The 22500-nt window shown below is 45.6% G+C and overlaps 2 protein-coding genes across 3 annotated transcripts in view; one reads left to right on the top strand and one right to left on the bottom strand.

The window, feature by feature from the left end:
- The first annotated feature begins 2921 nt into the window (after positions 1-2921).
- Positions 2922-21473, top strand: tbx21 (T-box transcription factor 21). The gene is made up of 6 exons (XM_062527159.1): positions 2922-3819; positions 14452-14606; positions 15082-15203; positions 15731-15889; positions 16536-16597; positions 17128-21473. The coding sequence occupies exons 1-6, from the start codon at positions 3272-3274 to the stop codon at positions 18035-18037; spliced, it is 1956 nt and encodes a 651-aa protein (XP_062383143.1). The 5' UTR covers positions 2922-3271; the 3' UTR covers positions 18038-21473.
- Positions 21474-21530: 57 nt separating this feature from the next.
- osbpl7 (oxysterol binding protein-like 7) overlaps positions 21531-22500 on the bottom strand; it is a 15277-nt gene continuing 14307 nt past the window's right edge. Inside the window, exon 22 of one of the 2 annotated variants that reach the window (XM_062527156.1) lies at positions 21531-22500. This exon is cut by the window's right edge and continues 552 nt beyond it. The gene's annotated coding sequence lies outside the window, so the exon portion shown is untranslated. The other variant, XM_062527158.1, reaches the window with a different exon arrangement.

The following is a 22500-nucleotide window of genomic DNA, read 5'->3' as shown; positions in this document are numbered from 1 at the left end:
ATGGAAAAAGTTACAAAAAAAAAATAATTTTCCTGACCTACTGATTTGCTTTCTTCTCTGAACAGGCCCACAGCAGCCTTAGAAAACTCCATAAGCAACATTGTTGCATCGGAATCCTTTTCAAAAATAGATACAGTTTTACACTAGCATAGCATAGAGTACATCCGTATTATTTCCTCTGATTATTTAAGGTGTTGACTGAACTGTCAATTACAGTGGTGATGATGATCCAATGCTGAGGTGGCTTTAACACCTCAGCGCTCTTTGCCCAGAGAGTAATGTGCAATACGTGTGACACTTTTCACAAAAATTAGTCACTCTTTAACCAACGTGTCAGATGACAGCCTTGCTAAAGAAGGGATTTAACTACCCGACACCTTAACAGAGTGTCAATCAAGCAAACATCTGCTCGTTCTGGATTTCTGTCAAGTCGAACGACACTTTTTGATATCAACCTGATGTCACAAAGGGAGGGAGAGTATCATTCCTCGGTTGTTTCAAATAATCCGTTTTGACAGATAGCATGTGCTTTCATCCCAAGATGCAATAAAAGGTATCAAACTTCAATCAAATGTGTTTCAAAGTCTCCAAAGACATATAACTTGTCTTCAACACTAAAATAACATCAGATTTGAAGAGTTTTAAGGGCGGTTCTTAAGAGTACCAAAACTCTTAAGCAAGAAGTCCAAACTCTGCCCCCAGATAAAAGCCAAAGGCCTCATCTCTTCACACCACAGAGGCGAGGCGAGGCGAGGCGCACGCGACTACGGGGGCAAAGCCAACCGCTGCACCACCAAACGCGCTGCCGCCGCCTCTCTGTCTTTGTCCCCTTTGTGCTGTTGTTAAAAGCGTGTGTATGACCTGCGCGGGTGACCTACGTGTGCAGTAGCCCCTGAGCCGCTGAGGAGAGCTGACGGCAGACCCAAGGTGACATCCTGGGGCTCTCGTGGCCTGACCTGTGGAGCGGGGGGAGGGGTTGGTTGGGTGGGGGGGGGGGGGGGGGGGTGGACGCTGAAGCGGTGGACGGGGCCGGCTGTGGCTGCAGGGCTCGCGGCCGCGGCTCAGGCGGCACTGGCCTGGTCATCGTGTCGCTCTGGACGCGCTCCCTCCTGCCACCGGTGTCAACACCAATGACTTCAGAGAGTGACCTTGCGCGCTCACCTTGCTAGGAGAGACAAAAGGAAGTGGGCATTAGAGCCGTAATGGTGTGGCAAGGGAAAGTGTGTCACACCTGCACTGAGGGGACACTCGCGGTAACGACGGGGGCTTGTGTGTGTGTGTGTGTGTGTGTGTGTGTGTGTGTGTGTGTAGCTGTGTGACACTACGTGGTGTAGATGCGGTTATGTGAGGGCTGTCATGTTTATATGAGCTTATTCATTTATGTAAGCATGTGAGCATGCATGACAGGACTATTTATGTGGCGGAAGATGTTTTCACTTGTAAGTGTGTCGCGTGTGTACAGTAAACCTGCACATACACCTGTGTGGGTGGGTGGATGTGAATGTGTATGTTTGTATGTGTGGATGTGTGTGTGTGTGTGTGTGTGTGTGTGTGTGTGTGTGTGTGTGTGTGTGTTGCAAGTGTGTGCATGCCAATACTCAGAATACCAAAAACATTGAATTAACAAATATTTCACATCGTTTATGAAATGTATAGCCTTCACACTTTCTGTTCAATCTGAAACACAAAATGCGGCAAACAATAGTTTTGCTAATGAGACCTGTGTAATGTAAAAGCTGTGTCAAATTATTTTGGCCAAATGGTTCATTAAAGGAATTTCAAACAAACTCTGATTAATAATAAAAACGGAATTACAGTGAAGTTCTTAATCAGGAGGTAATTATTTGGGTAGATATCAGTTACAGTGTCATATTTCAAAATACTATCATATCAAATCATAAATCATATTTCAATATTTTTTCTAAATGTTTTTCTTTTTTATCATGTAGCATATATATTATTATTCTTTTGACACTTTCTTCCATGGTGAGTAAAATCATTATGTTGATTGATGACCTGCATTCGACAGTGTCCTCCAGCGTCTCGAACTCCACTAAACTTCACTTTGCACCTGCTTTAAGGCAGAGTCTTATCTCCCTATGTCATATCGCGAAATGCTTTGGCCTACAAGAAGGCTACAAATTAGACTATGATATGTTGGACAGAGCTTACAGGTTGCACAGACCACCTTTCCATCCTACAATGTAAAGTATAGTTCGGATTGTAAAAGTATATTAAAAGACGGGCTATTCGTTCTATCCAGTCTACTCATCGTAATTCATAATATACTCATCCATATAACGTAAGTTATATTTCAGGCATGATAAGTAGCCTATTAGTGACACGTGTTAGTGAAATAACTAAAATATAATTTATAGTTAATATGCTATAGTAGGCTATCACCATAATCAGATATAAGAACTGAACCCCACAGCATAAAGGTCAATTTAGTTAGATTAATGGTTGGGTGTTGCACTAAATGGTTCGAGTTTCGTTCCCAAAATGTTGTCATTATATCCTATCAAAACATCAGTAGCCTACGGGGCTATTACGGCGCTGCTTAGCCTACATATTTTAAAAATAATATTAATACTTTGACGTTTTACTTTGACTCATAAAGTAGACCACATATATTGTGATGTTTCGCGATGGCATAACATTTTGTTTTTTAGGCTATCAGTGGTCTGGTTGAAAAGGAATTAAGTTGTTTAACTTTGTCTACAGCAAGTAAAGTGTTCAAAATACTTAGGCCTTGCATACATGCTGTGATGCCAACAAAATCAGCCCCCGGCCGTCAAGAAACACGAGGAATACATTTCAAGCCTATCACGTCCGGGCTACGTTTGAGACCCACCTCCACAACCAATTACCACTCGCGAATGTATATATCATACTGGCTGAGAAGCTGAACATGTGTTTTAGGGGTCGCTTTGCGAGTGTGATCCCAAAAAGACAACATATTTTTTACTCAATTTGCGGGAAAATCTGTCCAAGTCGTGACAGTTACACCAAAGGACGAATCATAGCCTGCGCTACGAAACGGGATCTATCGTTAACAGCTTGCGCGTAGTTTTCATTTTGGAAAGCTGCCCTGAGAACTTTTATGTCAAAGGTAAGCGATGCCATTTGAGTGAGGATATGCTGTGAAGAGGTATTTTCAAGTTGTCCAAATAAAAACCGCGTTTCAACGATTAAGTTTATTTTAACTGGAAGTAGAAAAGGATCACGATCAACCTATGACACTGCACGTCCGCTCAGATTGGTGCTGCAAATGGGCGGCATAGGCGGCAATTTGTACCTCAATATGTTGAATGGAACTGAGACACAAAGTTTCGCGAAAGAAGCCGACATTAGCAGTCACCTGCATCGCAACAAAGACTTGGTGGACTTGAAAATGGGGATTCACGACACAAGGTTTTATTATCAGGAATCAATCCAGAACGGACAGGACAATCTGCCTCTGCAGTACCACACCGAGCAAACTGTCCCCGGATTCGGTGCGCAACCCGGGAGGTTCTACTCACCAACTTCACTCAGCAGTTGTCACTTCAACAACATACGGTCGCCGACGAGAGGTGGCACGGGACAGACTTATGTACCGGCAGGAGGAGATGGATTTTCGTCGCAGGGCAAAGATGTGTACCCGTCCGGTGCAGAGAGTTACTCTGCGCCCTTTCAGCACGGGTATCCCCGCGCACCCCTGTACCCTATACCTGGCCTACAGGTGTCTGGCAAAACACAGGCGGTCCTCAACAACTACCCTCTTTGGGCCAAGTTCCACAAATACCAAACCGAAATGATCATCACAAAACAAGGACGGTAAGTAGAGGCTCTCTTTCGCAGTATCAACAAGAGAGGGGAAATAGTTGGGAATACTGGCGGAAAGTGCTTTACGCATCTCCAAACTAACCCACCATAAAGTGTAACAACTGTTTGTTAAAGGCTGTGAAGAAGAATCAGTGCAGTGACAACATGACGCTACAAAGTTGGTTATTTTGCATGGGGGCAAACCGTTCCCTCGGGCCGCAATGTGTTTTTGGATTCAATTGAGTTTCTGCTTGTCCCACGATGTCAGCGATATACTTAGTGCCGTGTATACACGTCAAGTATGATTTAAGTGATGCGTAGGGAAATTTCATTCGCGCGTACTGACCAATGACTACACAGCGGCACAGAGGCGCGCGTCAGCCGGGGCATGAGTATCTGAAATCGAGCTGCTGTGAAGCCTGTTAAAATTGAGCCGATTAATTAAGAGAGAAACGAATGTGTATGAGGGAAACGAAACAAGATCTCTGGCTGGATCATATTTAGGTTAAACAAACCGCGAACCTCTTTCAGTGTCTAAAATGGAGAAAAAAAAATATTTACACACTCATATTGGTTTAGGGTGCAGGTGAATATCACAAACAACCTCAAAGTAGCCTATTTGAAAACTGACGCAAAGCTCCTACATTGGCTTCCGTTTTCGTGTATTAGTTTGGTTGCGGACAGGAAGATATTTTTACAGCAGTAATTTTGCCACAATTTTATGATATTTAAGAGTCTAGAAATTAAATGTCACTGAATGCTAAATTGCAGAGATATGTACGCACACTTTTCGAACTTGATTTTGGGTAGAAATTACTGTTGAATGTTTACGGCCAGTGCGAAAACTAACACATTGACCGCAAACATGTTAGTGTTAACACTTACAGTGTGATTAGGATATCACATCGGGGGGTAAAAGTCAAACCATTCACTAGAACCAGCACAGAAATCCACCAGGGGAAGATAGCGCTCACGGGTACGTGTGATAGGTCACCGAGCATTTAGATTCACCCACGTCAATTATGATTAATCTACTGATACGCGACACCAACAAAGGCCAAAGCCTTTTCATGAAAACACTTGAAGTGAATAGAAAAAATCACCAGCACGTGCCATTTACGCCAGTTACACATATTCTCTTTTCAATTATTAGTCTGTGACATTACGACCAAATATCAACATTGTATTGTAAAGAGAGAGGATTGGCGACTGTATGAATCCACTGGTGGGATTCCAATTATACACTGGAACAGGATTTCTTTTTCTTTTTGTTTTTTTTTTAAGAAATGTCTGAATTATTCTGAACTCTGTTTGAACTGTAGGCTACATCACATGAAAAGGAATATCTGAGATGTAGGTCAAAGTTTCTGGATGAAGGTGCAAGTTGGACTATATTTAAACTCACAATAACATCCAGTAGACCAAGATGTGAGGAATAAGACAAACTGAAACATATTTAAATAGTGGTCGTTGTCACGCCATGATGCTCTCTTGGTATGAATGAAACTCATCATACTGCGATATAGCTAATTCTTGGTAATCAGATCTCTCTCCTAGAGTTGCACCTTCCACAATATAACTCATGCCTCTTGTTGACTAGAGTTTATTGTAATCTCCTGACAGTGGTTTTAAAACTGATGTACATTTTCTGACCAAGAGATGAGTAGACTTCACTGTGGCTTTTGGCAGCAAGCTACTAAGTTGCATAGTTGGTCTTCAGTATATTTTGTTATAAGGAGGGGTGACATACAGTATCCTAGTTACCATCCATCACTGGTGAACCGTGAACATTTGTATGATACTGGTGTTGAATCTCTGCCATGAGAAGAAGCTGTCGGTGTCTGTAAGGAACCAAACTGATGACTGGAGATCATCGAGAACATCAGTTCTCCATAACACGGTCGCTAAAGCATATTGTACTCTTCTTCTCTCAATGTTCACAGAAGGCCGCTTTTTTATGACAGTTTTCAGTTGTCATAAAAAAATATTCTCAGTATTTATTTATGGCACATATATTTATTCATTTAATTTTTTTCTATTTTATCTTGTAATTGATATGTGAGATTTAGATTTATATTTCCATTGATTCCGCATGTTTGATTCAAACCCTCAGCTTCAGGGGTGGTTTCAGAGCGGGACTGAAAGTAGCAGTCTCTGTGTAGGTGTTGTTTGTTAATTAATTTCTAAATCAGAAGACCCTGCACGTGCAATCCATGATGTGTTTGTCTTTTTGCAAAGACAGAATTAAATTGGGAATAAGGACTAGCGTGATGGATATTTTTTTAATTTGTATTTTATTGGAATATTCTGGGGCCTTACCAACAATTTTGTTAGTATATAACACGACGCAAACAGATGTCAGATTTTTTTTGAAGTGAATTTAGTGCTACTGTTTTAACCCACGCCTGGCCTCATTTCGTACACAGTTGGATTTCGTCTTAGGTTGCAGTCTTAACCTCAACCATCAACATCCCAAACGAAGGACCTTTTAAAAAGTGACTGACTCACGTCTTAAAAAACACAGTGTGTGCAATTAGCGTAGAAGTGTGAGGGTGGCTTTGGTGGTTAATATTTTCAGTGCATGTTTCATGATGTCAAAGGTTAAAGCAATTTCATTATGTGTGGGCTTCACACTTACGACTGATCGTGGGGCCTCTCGTCGGATTTGTAAATACTTCCCTGTGAAAAACAGTTCTGACCTAAAACGCTCATCAATGTCACGAAACATCTCTCAGATAGGATGTTTCAAAAAAAAAAAAAAAAAGAAGCCTGCCGCGCTTGCAGTGAGTGCTGCCACTGAGCATCAGAATTGAGGAAGCAGTGGCGGTGTGTTTAGGTTGCTCTGCATCAGCCAGAGCGCCGTTGTAGCGTCGCACCACGGCCCACCACAGAGATGCACTCGACAGGCCTCTGGCGTGAGAACTCTTCTTCTCACTTTCAAACCACTGGATCTCTTTATCGCTGCGCTGGCCAACAAGACAGAAGAAGTTGGGGGGGTTGGGTGGGTGGGTGGGGAGGAAGGGGGGGGGGGTTCTGAGTGAGGGGCGTCTGGGGTGGGTAGGGGGGGTTGGGGGGAAGGGGGGAGGGGGGGGTGCAGAGGTGAGGTGCAGACTCTGATGGCCACATCGAGCAGCGAAGCACCTTTGAAGTGCAGGAAGGTGTGTTTTTTCCCTCTTCTTTTGCTTCTTCCACTTCTTCTTCTTCTTCCTCTTCTTCTTCCTCCTCTTCTTCTCCACCAGCGTGTTTCTCTTCTGACAGCCCTTCCACCTCACACTCTCTCTCTTTTCTGCACGGGCTCATCTCGCCTCACTTCATACGGGCACCGGAGTGTGTATGGTGGAGCATGTTTCCTCAGAAGTTTTTTTTGGGGGGGCCGGGGCGAGGAGCGAGCGGAGTGGGGGCCAGGGCTTTGAAATGGGCAGCGCTGGACGCGTAACGTTGGGCCTGCTTCTGCTCCACGAGGTCCCTGGACCTTTTCAAGTTTTTCCAGCCCAAAAGTCTGACAAGGCTAACAGTCTCTCCCTATGAAAAGCAAAGTTGCTGTGCCAGCCACTGTCGGGTTTCACTATGACTTTGGCATCAGTGCAGGGCAATATCTGCCATGTTCTCATTGTAAGGGCTTCCAGAGATGCTATCGCTGCTATCCTTTATTACACCACAACAAGTACTTATCTCACTAAGCACAGGATGTAAAAGATAATATATATAAAAAAAAACGTCTCAGAATAGTCTCTAAAAATATGTTTTGTTGAACTGCACTAGTAGGTGTTTAATGAAAATAGCTCAACAGACAAAACTTATCTGCAAATCTTGCAGATTTCAACAATACCTTGTGTCGGGCTTTGGCAGCGACAATGATGGTTTTTTTTGTGTGTGTGATGGAAAGAGACGAACTACTGAAAGAGCTGCAATTACGAATGTGGGTGTAGTTGTGTTCCACTCCTCTTTTGTGCTTTGTGACCACCGCTTTTTGAGAGGGTGGGTGGCTTCTGTTCTGTGATTCTGTGATCGTCTCACAAACATGAAGCAGCTCACGATATTGTGGGCCAATTTGGCGTGATTAACACTGCTAAAGTAAGAGGGATCACAAAAAAATGATCAAGTAATTTTTTTAGATTAGTTTGGCTAAGGTTTAGGTTATCGTCTATGTCTAAGTGGCACTATGCACACAAAATAATGAATGGATGCATACCATATTACAGGTTGTATTTAAGTACTTACATTTAAGAGCAGGTGTACACTGAAGGTCTAATGCTAACATAATGACTAGGGAACACTCATAATGAGACATAATGACTAGCAATAGGGTATACTTAAGACAGTTCATATAAATTGAGTTACTTTCACAGTGGCTTTGAAAAAAAAAAAAAAAAAAAGCCAGCCAACTTTGATGAACACCAGTGCAGCAGCAGAGTCCTGTGCTGTGTGAATACTGGATCAGTCTAGTGGAAGTGTGTGAAACGTGAATGGCTGAGTGTGGGATACATCTTGCATGCCGTGACCCTACAGACAGGTCTGCTGTCCTGCTCCTCTGAACTCGGCGGCTCGGTGGACTCCGGGCTCTTCCGCGCTGGATGTGGCTCAGGAGCCCCTTTGTACTGTAGATTTTTACAAGTCGGGCCTCTGCCAGCCTTCAGAACCAGAGGAACTCCGGCGGGCTAACTCTACTCAATCAAAGTGGAAACTCTCTCTCTCTCTCTCTGTCTGTCTGCCCCTCTCTCTCTCTCTTTCTCTCTCTCTCTCTCTCTCTCTCTCTCTCTCTCTTTCTCTCTCTCTCTTTCTCTCTTTCTCGGTCTGTATCTCTCTCTCTCCTCTTTCTGTCTCTCTATCTCTCTCTCTTTCTTTTCAGTGGTTGCATGTTGCTGTGGTAGATGTGGTCTCTTTTTAGCACCAATGATCCAACAAAAAAGAATGCAAAAAAAACAAAACAATTCTGTCATCTACAAAAGCATTGTTCTTCTTGCTGTTGTCTGACTCGCTAAACAAACACACGGATCCAGGCTTGAGTATGAAATATGAATATGACAGCCGTGCAATTGCGCCCTTGTAAATCCACCATCTCACAGGCCATAACTGTCTGTCTGCGTGAGTGCCTCGTCGGAGGATGTTTCACATGTTTCATTTATTGCGGCCACCATGCCTCTCCCCTGTAGCTTGGCACGCTGTAAAACGAAGGTGCACAGGTGCCATGCAGAGGCATTCAAATGCCAGCCAAGTTCTGGGAGAGGGGCCGCCTCGCCATTGGTATCATTGGTGTCATATCCACCATGCAGAAAATATCCACTGCAGAAAATACCCAGCGGCTCTCGTTATCTAATCTATCTAACGCTTTATCTTTCTTCTTAGTGTTACGTCCTCAGATACATATATTTATTTTGATGTTCATTTATATTGTTGCACTTTACATCCATGATGTATTGTATCTGTTTGTTTGGCCTGAGGTGCTAAGTTGCTTGCTGGCTGTGTTGCATGCTGTGTCTCTATCTATCTATCTACAGTATCTATCTATCTATCTATCTATCTGTCTGTCTGTCTGTCTGTCTGTCTGTCTATCTATCTGTCTGTCTGTTTGTGTGTCTGACTGTCTAGTCACATACAAATACGAATGCACTGTATGTATTAACAGTTTGTCTGACTGTCTAGTCACATGCACATATGACTATTAATTGCATAGCTGCTTCTCAGATCACTTCCTAGGCTTCCTGTACAGCTGTTGTCATTTGCATAGAGGACAGGACACAGACAGTTTTTGTCTGCTAACACAATTGGGCCTCGGCGCCTGTGGAAAGTGTTTGTTTATTGGTCGGTTTTTCTTTCTTGTCTCTCTTTACATGGTTGTGGTCAGTGTTGCAGTAGATGCGTTGTGCTTGTGAAGGTGCGCTGAGGAGAGCTCGAGACCACAGGTGCTCCTGCCTCCTCGACTTGTCGTATGTGCCTTTTGGGTTTCTGAGGTGACCGCACGAGTATAACCTTTGTACCGTGCTGAGAGAGCGTCGTCTGCACCACACACCACAGGTGCCCTGTTGCCAGTCCCAGAGGTGTACCCACTCTCACAGGCCACCTGATGCAGAGAAATGCTACGCGAGAAAGGAAGTCTCTGTGTGTGTGTGTGTGTGTGTGTGTGTGTGTGTTTGTCTGTCTGTCTGTCTGTCTGTCTGTGTTTGTGTCCGTGTGGGTGCATGTCTGTGTTGTGGGTGGGGGTGGGGGTGGGGGGTTAGGGGGGCGTATGCGTGAGTGTGTGTATTTTGCATTTTCTCGGTTTTCTTTGCCAAAAAATGCCAGAGAAAGGCACCTAACAGTGCAGAAATGGCACGAGGGAGGAAGTCAAAGTGTGTGTGTGTGTGTGTGTGTGTGTGTGTGTGTGTTTGGTGTTTGAGTGCATGTGGGAAGTGTAAGCGTGTAAGTGTGCCTGTGTGTGGGGAGTGTATGTGCGTTTGTGTGTGTGTGTGTAGGGGGGTAGTGCATGTGTGCGTGTGTTCGTGTGTTTACGTGCGTGTGTGTGTGTGGGAGTGTTTGTGTTTGTGTTGTTTTTTTGTTGTCTTTGCCCAAAAAGCCAGAGAAAGGCCCCTCCGTCTGTCCGAGGGCGGCCCCAGACTGGCATGTTTTCATCACAGATGATCGGCCGCGTGTCGGGTGACATAAACTGGACCTGAACCCCTGTCTCTCTGCATCAGTGCGTCCACTCAAGGAGAAGAGGCGTCTCCCTAGTGGACGCCCAGCCACTCACCGAGCCTCTGCTTCACATCCTCATACACACACGCACACACACACACACACACGCATGCCCACACACACACACACACGCATACCCATACACACACACACACACACAGACTCACTCGCACGCTCTCACCTTTCCGTCTCCAACCTCTGTGTATCTCTCTCTCTCTCTCTCTCTCTACCTCCCTCGGTGTGTTCTCTTCTTCTCCTCCTCCTCTCAGTTTCTATTTCTCCATTTCTCTCTCTCTTCCCTTCGTCCTCACTCAGTGTTTTTTTTTTCCTTTTCAATGAGAGGAAGTGATCAGACAACATGTTTGATTCATCACTCATCTATCTCCCAGTACACAAGGCAGGGTTTCCGCAGGGTCTTAAAAAGTCTAACATATATAATAATCTCATGTTTAGGCTTCAAAAAGTCTTAATTATTCCATACTAGGTCTTAAATTACGTTTAGTTTGGTCATGAATATGTACAGCAATTTACCGCCTCTTCCGTCAACGTCATTTTTTATTTCTTTTTTTTTGTATGAGAAGTGCGTTGGCGGCATTTGTTGTCGATTCCGTGTCTTGTGGTTCTTTCTGAAGGATCCGGGTATTAGTGCAATAATACTACAACTACTACTTTGAAAGTATTTCTGGGACTTAGATGTTCCTTACTTCTTCACACTAGATACTTTCCGTATTTAATTAATCATAAAAAAGGTCTAAAAATGTCTTAAAAGTAGCTGCAGAAACGCTGACAGGGTCTTCACAACACACCTACTCAGGGTCACCCAAAACAAGAGCCACTCAGGTTGCATTAGTCAACTGGAAATCTAGTAGAATAACCTACTGCGGTTATGAGTGAGCACATCATTATTTGCTTATAACCACACGGTGGGTGAGTGTCCTCCACACGGTCGTTGGTTTGGCACCTCCGCGTTCAGTGCGTGTGCTCGTAGGAAGTCCTGGGCAGCTGGGGAGGACGGCTCTGTCTCAGCCGCTGCCCACGGCGCCATGCCGACCCCACAGACGCCGATGGCAGCGACAGGCAGGCAGGCGCCTTTTTTTTCTTCTCTCCTTTCTACACCAAGTCAGTTAAAACCAGACGAGTTTCCATCTGTCAACTCAGGGTTTCAATCCCAACCAGATCCACCTACGTACATGCTACAGCTCATCTGTGGTAAACCCATCGGTTTCCCCCTTCACCAGGTTGCGATTTCTTATAAAACGACCGATTTGAAGAAGCCTTGACAAATCCATGCAGCCCAGTCACTAGAAAAGGGGGAACAGTGGTAGAGAAGAATCACAACAGAGAGATAAAATTACCTTTTCTGTGGCCTGTTGAAGATTCAGTTGGTTGAAGTCTTGTTCATGTTGACAACAGGTGTAGAAGATGTGGACTGCTCTGTTGATTTATCAGGGCTCAAAGTTAGTTGGTCCGTTCTGCAAAGTTAGTTGGTCTGTACTATTAGACAATTTTTAGTAATGAATCATGTACAAATGTAATATATATATATATATATATATATGTATATATATACATATATATGATATACTGTATATGATATATACAACATTAGACTGTTTTTGGTTCCATAACAATATTTAAAATATACTGTTAAAACATCTTTGATATTGTTGATCAAATGATTATACTGTATACAGTGAAAACCTTCAGTTGCCGATTGCTGAGTCCAGTGTGTGTTAGGGTTGCCGGGAGTAACGTGGAGAGGCAGGCCCAGAATAATCTGCCTTAGGGGACGACCTCGGCATCGCTGTTACCCGTTAGCACGGCAACAGAGGAAACCTAGCAAAAGGACAAACAATATATACTGTACATATATATATATATATATATACATAGCTACATATTTGGCGGCCTTGGTCAGTATTGCTCAGAACGTGACTAGGTCATCTATGGATCCTGTAAAGCACAAAACCCCACATTCTGTGCCCTGATAAAACCATGCATGCATGCACCTACAATGTGAGAGTAGCATGCTCTCAGACAGGGAGCAACAGCACACACACACATACACACACACCCACACACACACACACGCACACACACACACACACACACACACACACACACACACACACACACACACACACACACACACACACACAGTTGGCCCAAACAAGCATCTCCCTTTACACACTTCACTAGCTCGAGTCTGCTAAATGCCGGAAGCGCTTGGGGAGATAAAGGCAAAATAAATTCAAATGAACTGAATTTCAGTGCTCACATCAAGTGGAAAAGGTAATGGATTTTCCCTCCAACAAACACAGCCACTGCGGCCAGTGAAGTCTCCAGTCACACCGCACTCTCTGTTTATCGTGAGTTTATCAAATCCATTTAGTTAACATCACTCAATGTCTCATCGCCGTCATTACAGTGACTGCCATTTTATTATTATCGCGACTGTATAATTATATGATTTCAAGTAGTGTAGGATTATGATACTGACAACACAGGAGAATGAAAATGAATGTAAGCCGTTTGCTTTCGATTTTCAGTTCGACAGCCAAGAAGCTATTTGTGTGACATTAAAAATGAATTTGCTAGTGGTGTGTCTGTGTGTGTGTGTGTGTGTGTGTGTGTGTGTGTGTGTGTCTGTGTCTATGTAACATGACAGTGCTTGGCAAGAGGTTGGTGCTTGTGCCCTTTGCCGCTGATACGCTACTGAGCTCCCAAAGATGCCAGGAATGACACTCGCTAGTGTTCGTGTCTTCCACTGGAAGTGTGATAGCCTCAGGTGGAGTTTGGTGTAAAACAGTATGCCAAATGTCAACTGGGCCGCTGCTATGTTGTTCCACCAATTACTCCACGTTTGTATCAGTCAGCCCCAACGTGTAGCGTAGCATGCCAGGCTGTGACACGCTCTGATGAGCAAAACCTATAGACACACACACACACACACACACACACACACAGACACACACACACACACACACACACACACACACACACACACACACACACAAACAGACAGACACACGCACGCACGCATACACACACACACACACACACACACACACACACAGTAGCAGTATTATCTGGCTCATAAAGTCAGGATAAAGACAGTCCAACTTGATAGAATTAATCCGGTTTATTCCAGATACAGATTATTTTGCTCCAGAAGAAAAGGTTGCAATGTTTTGGAGAGAGTGTGTGCATTTGTACGCTTGTTTACGTGTGCGTCTGTGTGAGTGTGTGTGTGTGCGTGTGTGTGTGTGTTCCCTGGCGGTGTTGTCCTGGGACACACTGACCTCTCTGTTACCTCCTCTCTGTCACAGCCTCCATGATCAGAATCACTTCAGCAAGTAAAACTCCAGCAATCAGCAGTGGCTACAGCGCACATCTTTTATTAACAGACACATTAAATATTCACATGGAGCCTGCCTGTCCCGTGTGCTTCAACACACACACACACACACACACACACACACACACACACACACACACACACACACACACACACACACACACGCACACACACACACACATACGCTTGTGCGTATTGCACACACATTCACATACTGTACACTCATACACAGTCTCATACAGTCACCCATCCATAACTGGCACGCATAACACCATACACACACACACACACACGCTCACACCACCGCTACTGTTCTAACCCAAAGTGGCCGCCGCTGTAAAAACGAAGCATACTTATCTTCATGGACGCACTCCCCGCTTTCTGTCGCATGAATGGACACGAGGGAGTATTCTCCTCCCTACCCTGCCTCAACCTTAGTAATGGTCTCTTAGCTTGAAGAGTCCAAGAAACTCTAAGGTCATCACTCTATTCCCTGGAAACCGACACACTGTTAAAAAAACGCCTCTCTGCCATAAAGAGCCGTTTGCCGACCGTGTAACGGAGCTTTTCCGCGTTTTTGTTTGTTTATGTCGATTTTTTTTCTCTTCACACAGGAGGATGTTCCCGTTCCTGAGCTTCAACATCAGCGCGCTGGACCCCACGGCGCACTACAACGTCTACGTGGACGTGGTGCTCGCCGACCAGCACCACTGGAGGTACCAGGGCGGCAAGTGGGTGCAGTGTGGCAAGGCCGAGGGCAGCATGCCAGGTACGACAGCTCGCCCGTGTTGTTCACACTCTCTCTGTTTCACTTTGACGTCTTTATGGAGTCATATAGTTGCCCGTGTGGCTGTAGGGTAATGACTCTCCGTGAGTATTAACTGAGCTGTTCTTGACAGTTATTTCTAGATATTTCAACTTTTTAATCTATTTAACCTTTTTTTAGTAATATCAATAATACAAATGTTTTTCTGATTTGACACTACTAAAAGAGAGAGATCGACAGTCATGAAAAAAATATGCTTTATAAACATTTTGGTTTAAAAAATCCCTGTATTTGACAACTTGTGTATTGATTCAAATTCTCCATCAACTGTCACCACCAACTACTATGCGCATACATAATATCTCTTATACTTAAATGTCCTTAAACTATACTACTTAACTACTTAAACTATACCTAAATGTCCAGCATTAGTGTTCTCATGTGACGGAGAGGAGCTTTAACTGAGGTGTGTTGACAGGTAACAGGACGTACATGCATCCAGACTCGCCCAACACTGGCGCCCACTGGATGAGGCAGGAGGTGTCCTTCGGCAAACTCAAGCTCACCAACAACAAAGGCAGCTCCAACAACGTGGCCCAGGTACAGTGGAACAGCACCATGGAAGGGTCAACTTCAGCACTAAACTCAATGGGGCAATTGCTCTGTCGCTAGTTTGAAGCTAAACACGGTTTTAAACTGTAGTTGGGAGTTGGAGTTTAAAACGGTGTTAAACTGCAAACTAGCGACAGACCAATTGCTCCAATATCTCCAGTAAAAAAAATAATGCAGTTGAATGCATGACATGTCGAGGGGCTCATTCTGTGACTGCAGAACATGTTTCAGCATGAGTCATCCTTAGGTTATGCAATCCTCCGATGAGACACTCCGCATCTAAGAAACATTATAGAAACATTTTCAGCATATCTAGTCATTTGCGAATGACTCTTGAAGGGTTATTTAGGTATTTCTACAATGTCAGTTAACAGAATATCAACATGCTAATGGGTGAGGTTTGGTTAGTCATAGCCACAGTCAATTTATGACTGCTACGTCAAATCTATGTTGCTACTGCGCCGAGTGTTGTTTGTCGTGGTCTGTTTGTGACATGTTTTTGCAATGTTCCTCAGATGATTGTGCTGCAGTCGCTGCACAAGTATCAGCCCCGTCTGCATGTCGTGGAGGTGAAGGAGGACGGCTCCGATGACCCCTTCCTCTCCTCCAAGGCCCAGATCTTTGTCTTCCCAGAGACACAGTTCATCGCCGTGACAGCCTATCAGAACGCAGACGTGAGTCCCCCAACCCAACACACACACACACACACACACACACACACCACACACCACACATCCCTTCTAAGAACAAGCTGGCTAAATATTCCGGCGAGAGTGTTGAGAATAGGCTGCAGAAGTGCTCTGTTCGTGCACTGGAGTAGAATGCAAGGTGAGGAGAAGGGAGAAGACAGCAGGAGTTGTGGAGGTTTTTTTGCGAGCTTCATTTTTAGTGTCTTCTCAAGTAAATGATGACAGAGGCCTCGTGAATTATTTGTGCTTGTCTGTGATCTTCCTCTCCTTCACCTCTCTCTGTCTCACTCTCAACCTCTTTCACTTTCACCCTCTCTTTCTCTCTCTCTCTCTCTCTCTCTCTCTCGCTCTCTCTCCTGATTTTCCCCTCACTATCTTTCTCTCTTTCGGTCTCTCTGCCTCATTTCTTTTCCCCTCTCACATTAACACACACTTGTGCTCTCCATCTCTCCCACCAGCTCTCTCTCTCTCCCTCTCTCTCTCTCTCTCTCTCTCTCTCTCTCTTTCTCTCTCTATCTCACTCCACCTCTCCCCCTCTATGTCTCTCTATCTCCCTCTCCCATCACAAGCTCCACCAATGGTGCAACCCTTGTCCTCCGCCTGACCCTGTCTCCTGCCATTTCTTCCACAGATCACTCAACTGAAAATAGACCACAACCCTTTTGCTAAAGGCTTCCGGGACAATTACGACACGTACGTAAGCATAAAGACTTCTTCTTCACAGCCAGAAAAAAAATGCCCAAAAGTGCCCAAAAAGAGAGCCTCTTGTGCCCTAGCAGTGCACACATACTCACAGTGAACACATACTCACACGCACACACACACACATACACGCACACACACTCACACTCACACACACACACAGATTCACTGTTTCTTTCTTGTAAGCTTGGTAGTCTGGTTTGCCCTTTTTGTGAGGCAAAGGTTCATGTATAAATCAATTTTTCGCAGAGGCACAACAGAGGTAATCAAAAACACGGCGTGAATTATTTAGCGGGAAGAGGCCTAGTAGATTCCTTCCTGCCCGCCGCTCGGGGAGCTGGTCTCCGCTAGTTGGGGTGAAGCGTTAGCAATTCACACCTCCGCAGGAGTTTTGTCAACAGCGCTTAACCTTTGACCTAACGCTCCTCCACCTCTTTTTGCCTCCCTCTCTCCTCCCCCTCCCCCCTCCTCCGCCCTCCTCCGCCCCTCCCCCCTTCCCTAATCCTGCTCCTCCTAATTAGGCTCTACGTCCAGCAGGACTCCGAGCGGCTCACCCCGTCCCCCAGCGAGGGTCAGCAGCTCCTGGCGGGCGGCTGCTACCACCCGCAGCCTTACCTCGCCGACCAGTACATGAGCCCCCTCCCGCAGGGCCGCTTCTACGGCCGCGCCGACATGTCCATGGCCGGTCAGCAGGGCCCCAAGGACCCCTCGTCCACCGTCAGCCCCCACGGCCGCTGGTACCTGCCCAGCCCGCACCCCATGCCCCCCTCCAACTGCCTGGACTTCAACTCCTTCGACGGGGACTACGGCACGGGCAACGGGCTCTACAAGCCCTACCCCCACCACCTGCAGACGCCCGGCAACCCGGCGCTGGGCTACTACCCGGAGAGCCCCTTCTCGCCCGGGGGCATGTCGGTGCCCGTCAGCGGGGCGTGGAGCGCCGGCGGGCGGCCCTCGCCGCCGTACCTCAGCCACCCGCGGCCCAGCAAGCCCGGCCCGCCCGCGGGGCCCCTGGGCTGGTTCCGCTCGGTGCCGCCGGCGTCCTCGTCCGCCTCGCCGGCGGCGGGGGGGGCCAACGGGCGTCTTCCGCCGCCCCCGCCGCCCGCGCTGCCCCCGCCGCCCCCCAGCGTCCTCTCCACGCCCCCGCTGGAGTCGCTGCGCCTGGCCCTGCCGCAGGACAAGCCGAAGGACGGGTGCGGTAGCGGCGGAGGTGGCGGTGGTGGCGCCGGGGAGGACGGCTGGCTGGAGGCGCCCTCGGTGAAGTCGGTGGACTCGGCCGACTCGGGACTCTACGAGGGCGGCGAGAGCAAGAAGCGGCGCGTGTCGCCGTACGCCTCCAGCACGGAGAACTCCCCGCCCAACCGGGGCTCCGAGCTCTGCGAGAAGGACAGCGGCAGCGACGTCGGCTACTACAGCTTCTTCGGCCACTGATCCCTCGCCCCCTACCCTCCCGTAAACAAAAGACTCGACCCTCCGCTCCTAAATCCCCTGATGCCCCCGCCCCCCATAAAGGACCTCCATGCCCTGTCCACCCACACCTCTGAGATCTCCAACTGTCCAGTTGCACTGATGTCCACTGGTGTCCACCCGTGAGGCACTGTGGCGGAGAGACAGACCCGTTGGGAAAGGAAGAGCTCTGCCAAGTGAGACGCGCTCAGACCACAGAACTGATCTCGGAACAGATTTGTTTGAATCTAAACGCGCGTGACACTGGCACCCCCTTATGTCTATACGGGACAATGAAACAGTGGCAATGTAAACTAGTCTGTGTTTTTCTCTTTTGTGGTTTAGAGTGTCTCTGTGTTGGATGATTGCGTGGGAGATAGAGTGAGTGTGTGTGCGTGCGTGCATGTGTGTGTGTGTGTGTGTGTGTGTGTGTTTAAGGTGGTTTGGGTAGCAGGGTTGAAAGTCAATCAGAAGGTCTGAAGGAGGCTGTCAGAGTTTGCGAGGGCCCCGGTGTGAAGCCGATGTGACTGCGGACAGACACTTGGCCCGAAGACACGGCCACGTACAGTCCTGTGCCACCCTGGTGCTTCATTTAACCACTGGAGTTTTAATGGAAGGGAAAGGGGGAGAGGGGGAAGATAGGGGGAGAGAGAGAGAGAAAAGGAGAGAAAAAAATGTCTGTGCACCTGCTGACACTCCCCTAAAGGAACTGTCCGGTCTCCCTTATCACTGACGTAGAAAACACGCTTGGGCACACGCACACACACACACACACACACACACACACACAGCCACTAAAATCAAACCCACTTACCCAGTCAGTATTTCCCACATCCTTCAGACGTCACCTTCTTTTGGCATTTCATCGTCAACGTTACGCATCCCCACAGTGTGTGAAGTGGAAGTGGAAAGCACCATATTTGGGTGTTTGTTTGGTTCACACAGACCCTGTTCCGACCACTGAGAGGTGAACACCCAAGGGAGCCTGGTGGGGTTGAAGGCGAGAATCAAAGGGCACAGACCATGCAATGCTTGCACCAAAGTGTCACAGTCTATTCTTTACACTTGGTGACCTGGGCCCCAGGAGCCCTGCCTTCTGCACCTAACAGCATCCGTGAGCTCGTTGTGGTATCACCTAACCAGGAATACCTGCTTGTTATATCCTTTTCTTACTGAATGAAGGTTTTTTTTTTTGTATTGAAGGTTTTCTTTTTCAAAGATAGTTGATAACTGAGTGTTGGCACACAAGTACTCTTACATGAGTGGTCTGTGAGCCTAACCAAAAAAATAGGCTACATTGTAATTGGGACTTCAATTTCTATTATGAGCCAATCTGGAAAAGCCCCGGTCTACCCACACACACACACAAACACACACACACACACATAGATAAAGACCACAATCAATAACCACATTACAACATGCACCACTCAGACACCACCAGCTGAAAATCGTTAGCGATAGTTTTGGTGTAACCTTGTCTGTGGAGGGCACGGGCATTTCGTTTTTTGTTTGTTTTTTTCCCCCTCTCTCCTCAGAGCGGTTCAGAAACGGCTGTCATTCTGACGGGTGATATCCCTCTTGACAGTTTGACCTCAGTGGTATTTTCCCAAAACAAATTCTGCGTCTGAAGTACAGTTATCTCCTCCCAATAGGAATTACAGTTGTTTCACTTTTTGTATCGGGTGCTGTTGACAACGTAGACGTAATGTGGTGCACACGTTTCCAAACAGACGTGACTGTTTAAATATACAACACGATCGGATGAAAAGGCATAAAACACAAATTACCGTGACTGTAGGTGAACCTGACAGCTGACCTTTCTATTTACCTGAGTGGCGCTTTTGGGTTTGCTCCACAGTCACGTCGTTAAATACGAAAATATTTATTCTCAGCAGAGAAGCGAATTATCTAGACATTAGGGGACCCGTATGTCACTGTAAATTAGCTGATGTTATTTTCTTACGAGCAGAGATGGTGTGAGAGCAGGTCGCGGCAGAATTGCAAAACAAAAAAAACATTGCATTTGCATGTTTGCACTGCCTTTTCACCACTCGCCATGTTGGCACATTTTGACATGTGTGCGCTTTTTTGTTTATTGTTTAAACCAAGTGACAGAATACAGCATGTTTAGGGGTATGAAACATTCAAGCTGAGAAGTTAGGTAAACAGTGACGATAATAATCCATCTGAAGGCCCAGGCTTGATTTATAAGATGAGACCCCTCTCGTAGGCACCTGTACTTATCTTTTCAGCACACTGTAGGGAGTGATTAACTCAAACCCAAAGCCTGACCCACTACATGTTATGACAACATGAACATGTAGAAGAAATGCATGGTACTATTCAATTAGTGTAAAATGAAGCCCCAAGTCCCAGTATAAACACACACACACACACACACACACACACACACACAGAGTAGTCTGACCAAGTAACATTTGTGCCAATTTATCTTGAGAGCCTAATAATCATCTTAAGCACTGAGCCTGTGACTAATGTACAATAATGACTGATGTCAATCAACTATCAGACAACCCCTTTGTCTTGATGTTTTTCTAAATCATGTGTTCTGATAACCCTTGTGCCCTCCGATATCCTTCTTCAGAGCCTTTAGTGTTGGAACAGCCCTGGTGCTGTAAAGCTGACGGTACAATACAGAATTGTTCAGACTGAATATTCCTGACGGCTCCTTAATCCAGACTAATGCAATGAGAAGCCATCCGATGGCAGATCCAATTGCCCTTTGCCTTGACTACTAAAGCACGCTCCTCGCGACTGACAGTGCCGCAACACGACAGCGCACAGATGGCATTTTGGAGTGGAGGTATGTGGAGGAATCTGCCCCTCCACTCCTCTGCTGTTTTCCCGCTCCATGCCCACGTAACGCGCCTGGCTCAGGGGAAAGAGATGCCATTTTATATCCAGCTCTGTGGGCACCCTGGCGCAAGGAGTAATGCAATGCCCCCCCTTAAAATAAAATCCACAATGCCACGGAAAGGTTAGCTTCATCGGAAGGGAATCGTAAAAAATAAATAAAGAAATAACTGTCATGATTTGTATGTCAATCTGACACGACCTGACAGTGTCAGGGAAAATAAAAGGCATGATACAGTTTTCTGTAAACTGTTTCATTTCAATACACTTGAACGTCAGATCATATTTGTGAAAATTCAGGAAATTCAAGAGCACATTTTTGAATTGTCAATTAATAATGATGAAGCACAACATCTCAAAAACATTACTTTGTGTTTGTTTGTTCATACTCTCGGAAAAGCACTGAAAACCCTCTGGCCACTTTTTATGTTTTTGTACACTGGCAATTTCCCAGCAGTTATTTAGCCTCTGGAGCCCAATGAACATGGAACATGGCTTGATTGACCCTTAGTGGGTACTGTATGTGTGAGTGTGGGTAACAGAAACCTGAAAAAAGGATCATGTACAGACTTTACTGTGAAGTGCATCAGGGTGACAAGCATTTAGGGTTTCCCATCTGAGCCAGGGAGCTCACTTTGTTCGGTAAGATGATGGTAACTAAGTGTCTAATGGTATTCTTAGGAGAGGACCCCCAAGTGTGGTGTAATGTACAATAAACTCTGGTCCTGACTGGGTAAACTTGGCTTTTTTTGTAAGTGAGCAGTCCTTTTTGCGTCTCTAAGACTGTACAATGATTTGTTTGCCTTTTTTGAAGTATAAAGTGTAGTTTTTTGGGGGGGAGATCATTTAAAAAGAAATTCTTGTACTCCATAACTTAAAAGTTCTGGTACTTTTTGAAGGAACCCTGATCACATCGGAGGTGTGACAGCAATGCAGTAAAGAAATTGAAAACATAAAGATGTATTTGATTTAAAGATTATGCTCAAAAAATCAGAGGAAATCTTTTATTTATTAAAACTGGTTAAATATTGTGTACTGTACTGACTGTTGTGTTTTTTTATTCATGCATTAAAATTATATTCATTGTTAATCTGTACATGTTTGGACTTTTTTCTAAGTTGCTTCAGAGTCTATCAAGTGTGTATTCAAACAGATGTTAATTGTCTAGCTCCTGTGACAGTCCGTATCACTCACTGTGCTGTTCATGGAAAAGCATCTGTTTACTCTATGGCATTCAAATGATTACCCGGCAACAAAAACACATGTGTGACCTAACTGGAATTCTCCTTAAAATATGTTTACAGACCCAGCTGAATAACTCACTTAAAAAAGACAGGTGAACATGACTGCCATCTTGTGGAGGTTTAGGTACATGTCAGGATCAGTAGCATCTGAGATTCCCCCGAGGAACAGACTCCACTCAGAGGCGATGGTCACCTCACCACAAAATGGCTATTTGAGTGCATTATAAAAATAACATGAGAGTTAATAGCTATTTTTACACAGGTCTTCTCCCTTGGATAATCCAGTTGTTCACGATACACATTGAACAGTTGGCATAAATAATTCAA

This window comes from Sardina pilchardus, chromosome 22 (assembly GCF_963854185.1).
Source record: "Sardina pilchardus chromosome 22, fSarPil1.1, whole genome shotgun sequence".
NCBI lineage: Eukaryota > Metazoa > Chordata > Actinopteri > Clupeiformes > Clupeidae > Sardina > Sardina pilchardus.
The sequence above is the reverse complement of the archived record's forward strand: the minus strand, read 5'-3'. Positions and strand labels throughout refer to the sequence as shown.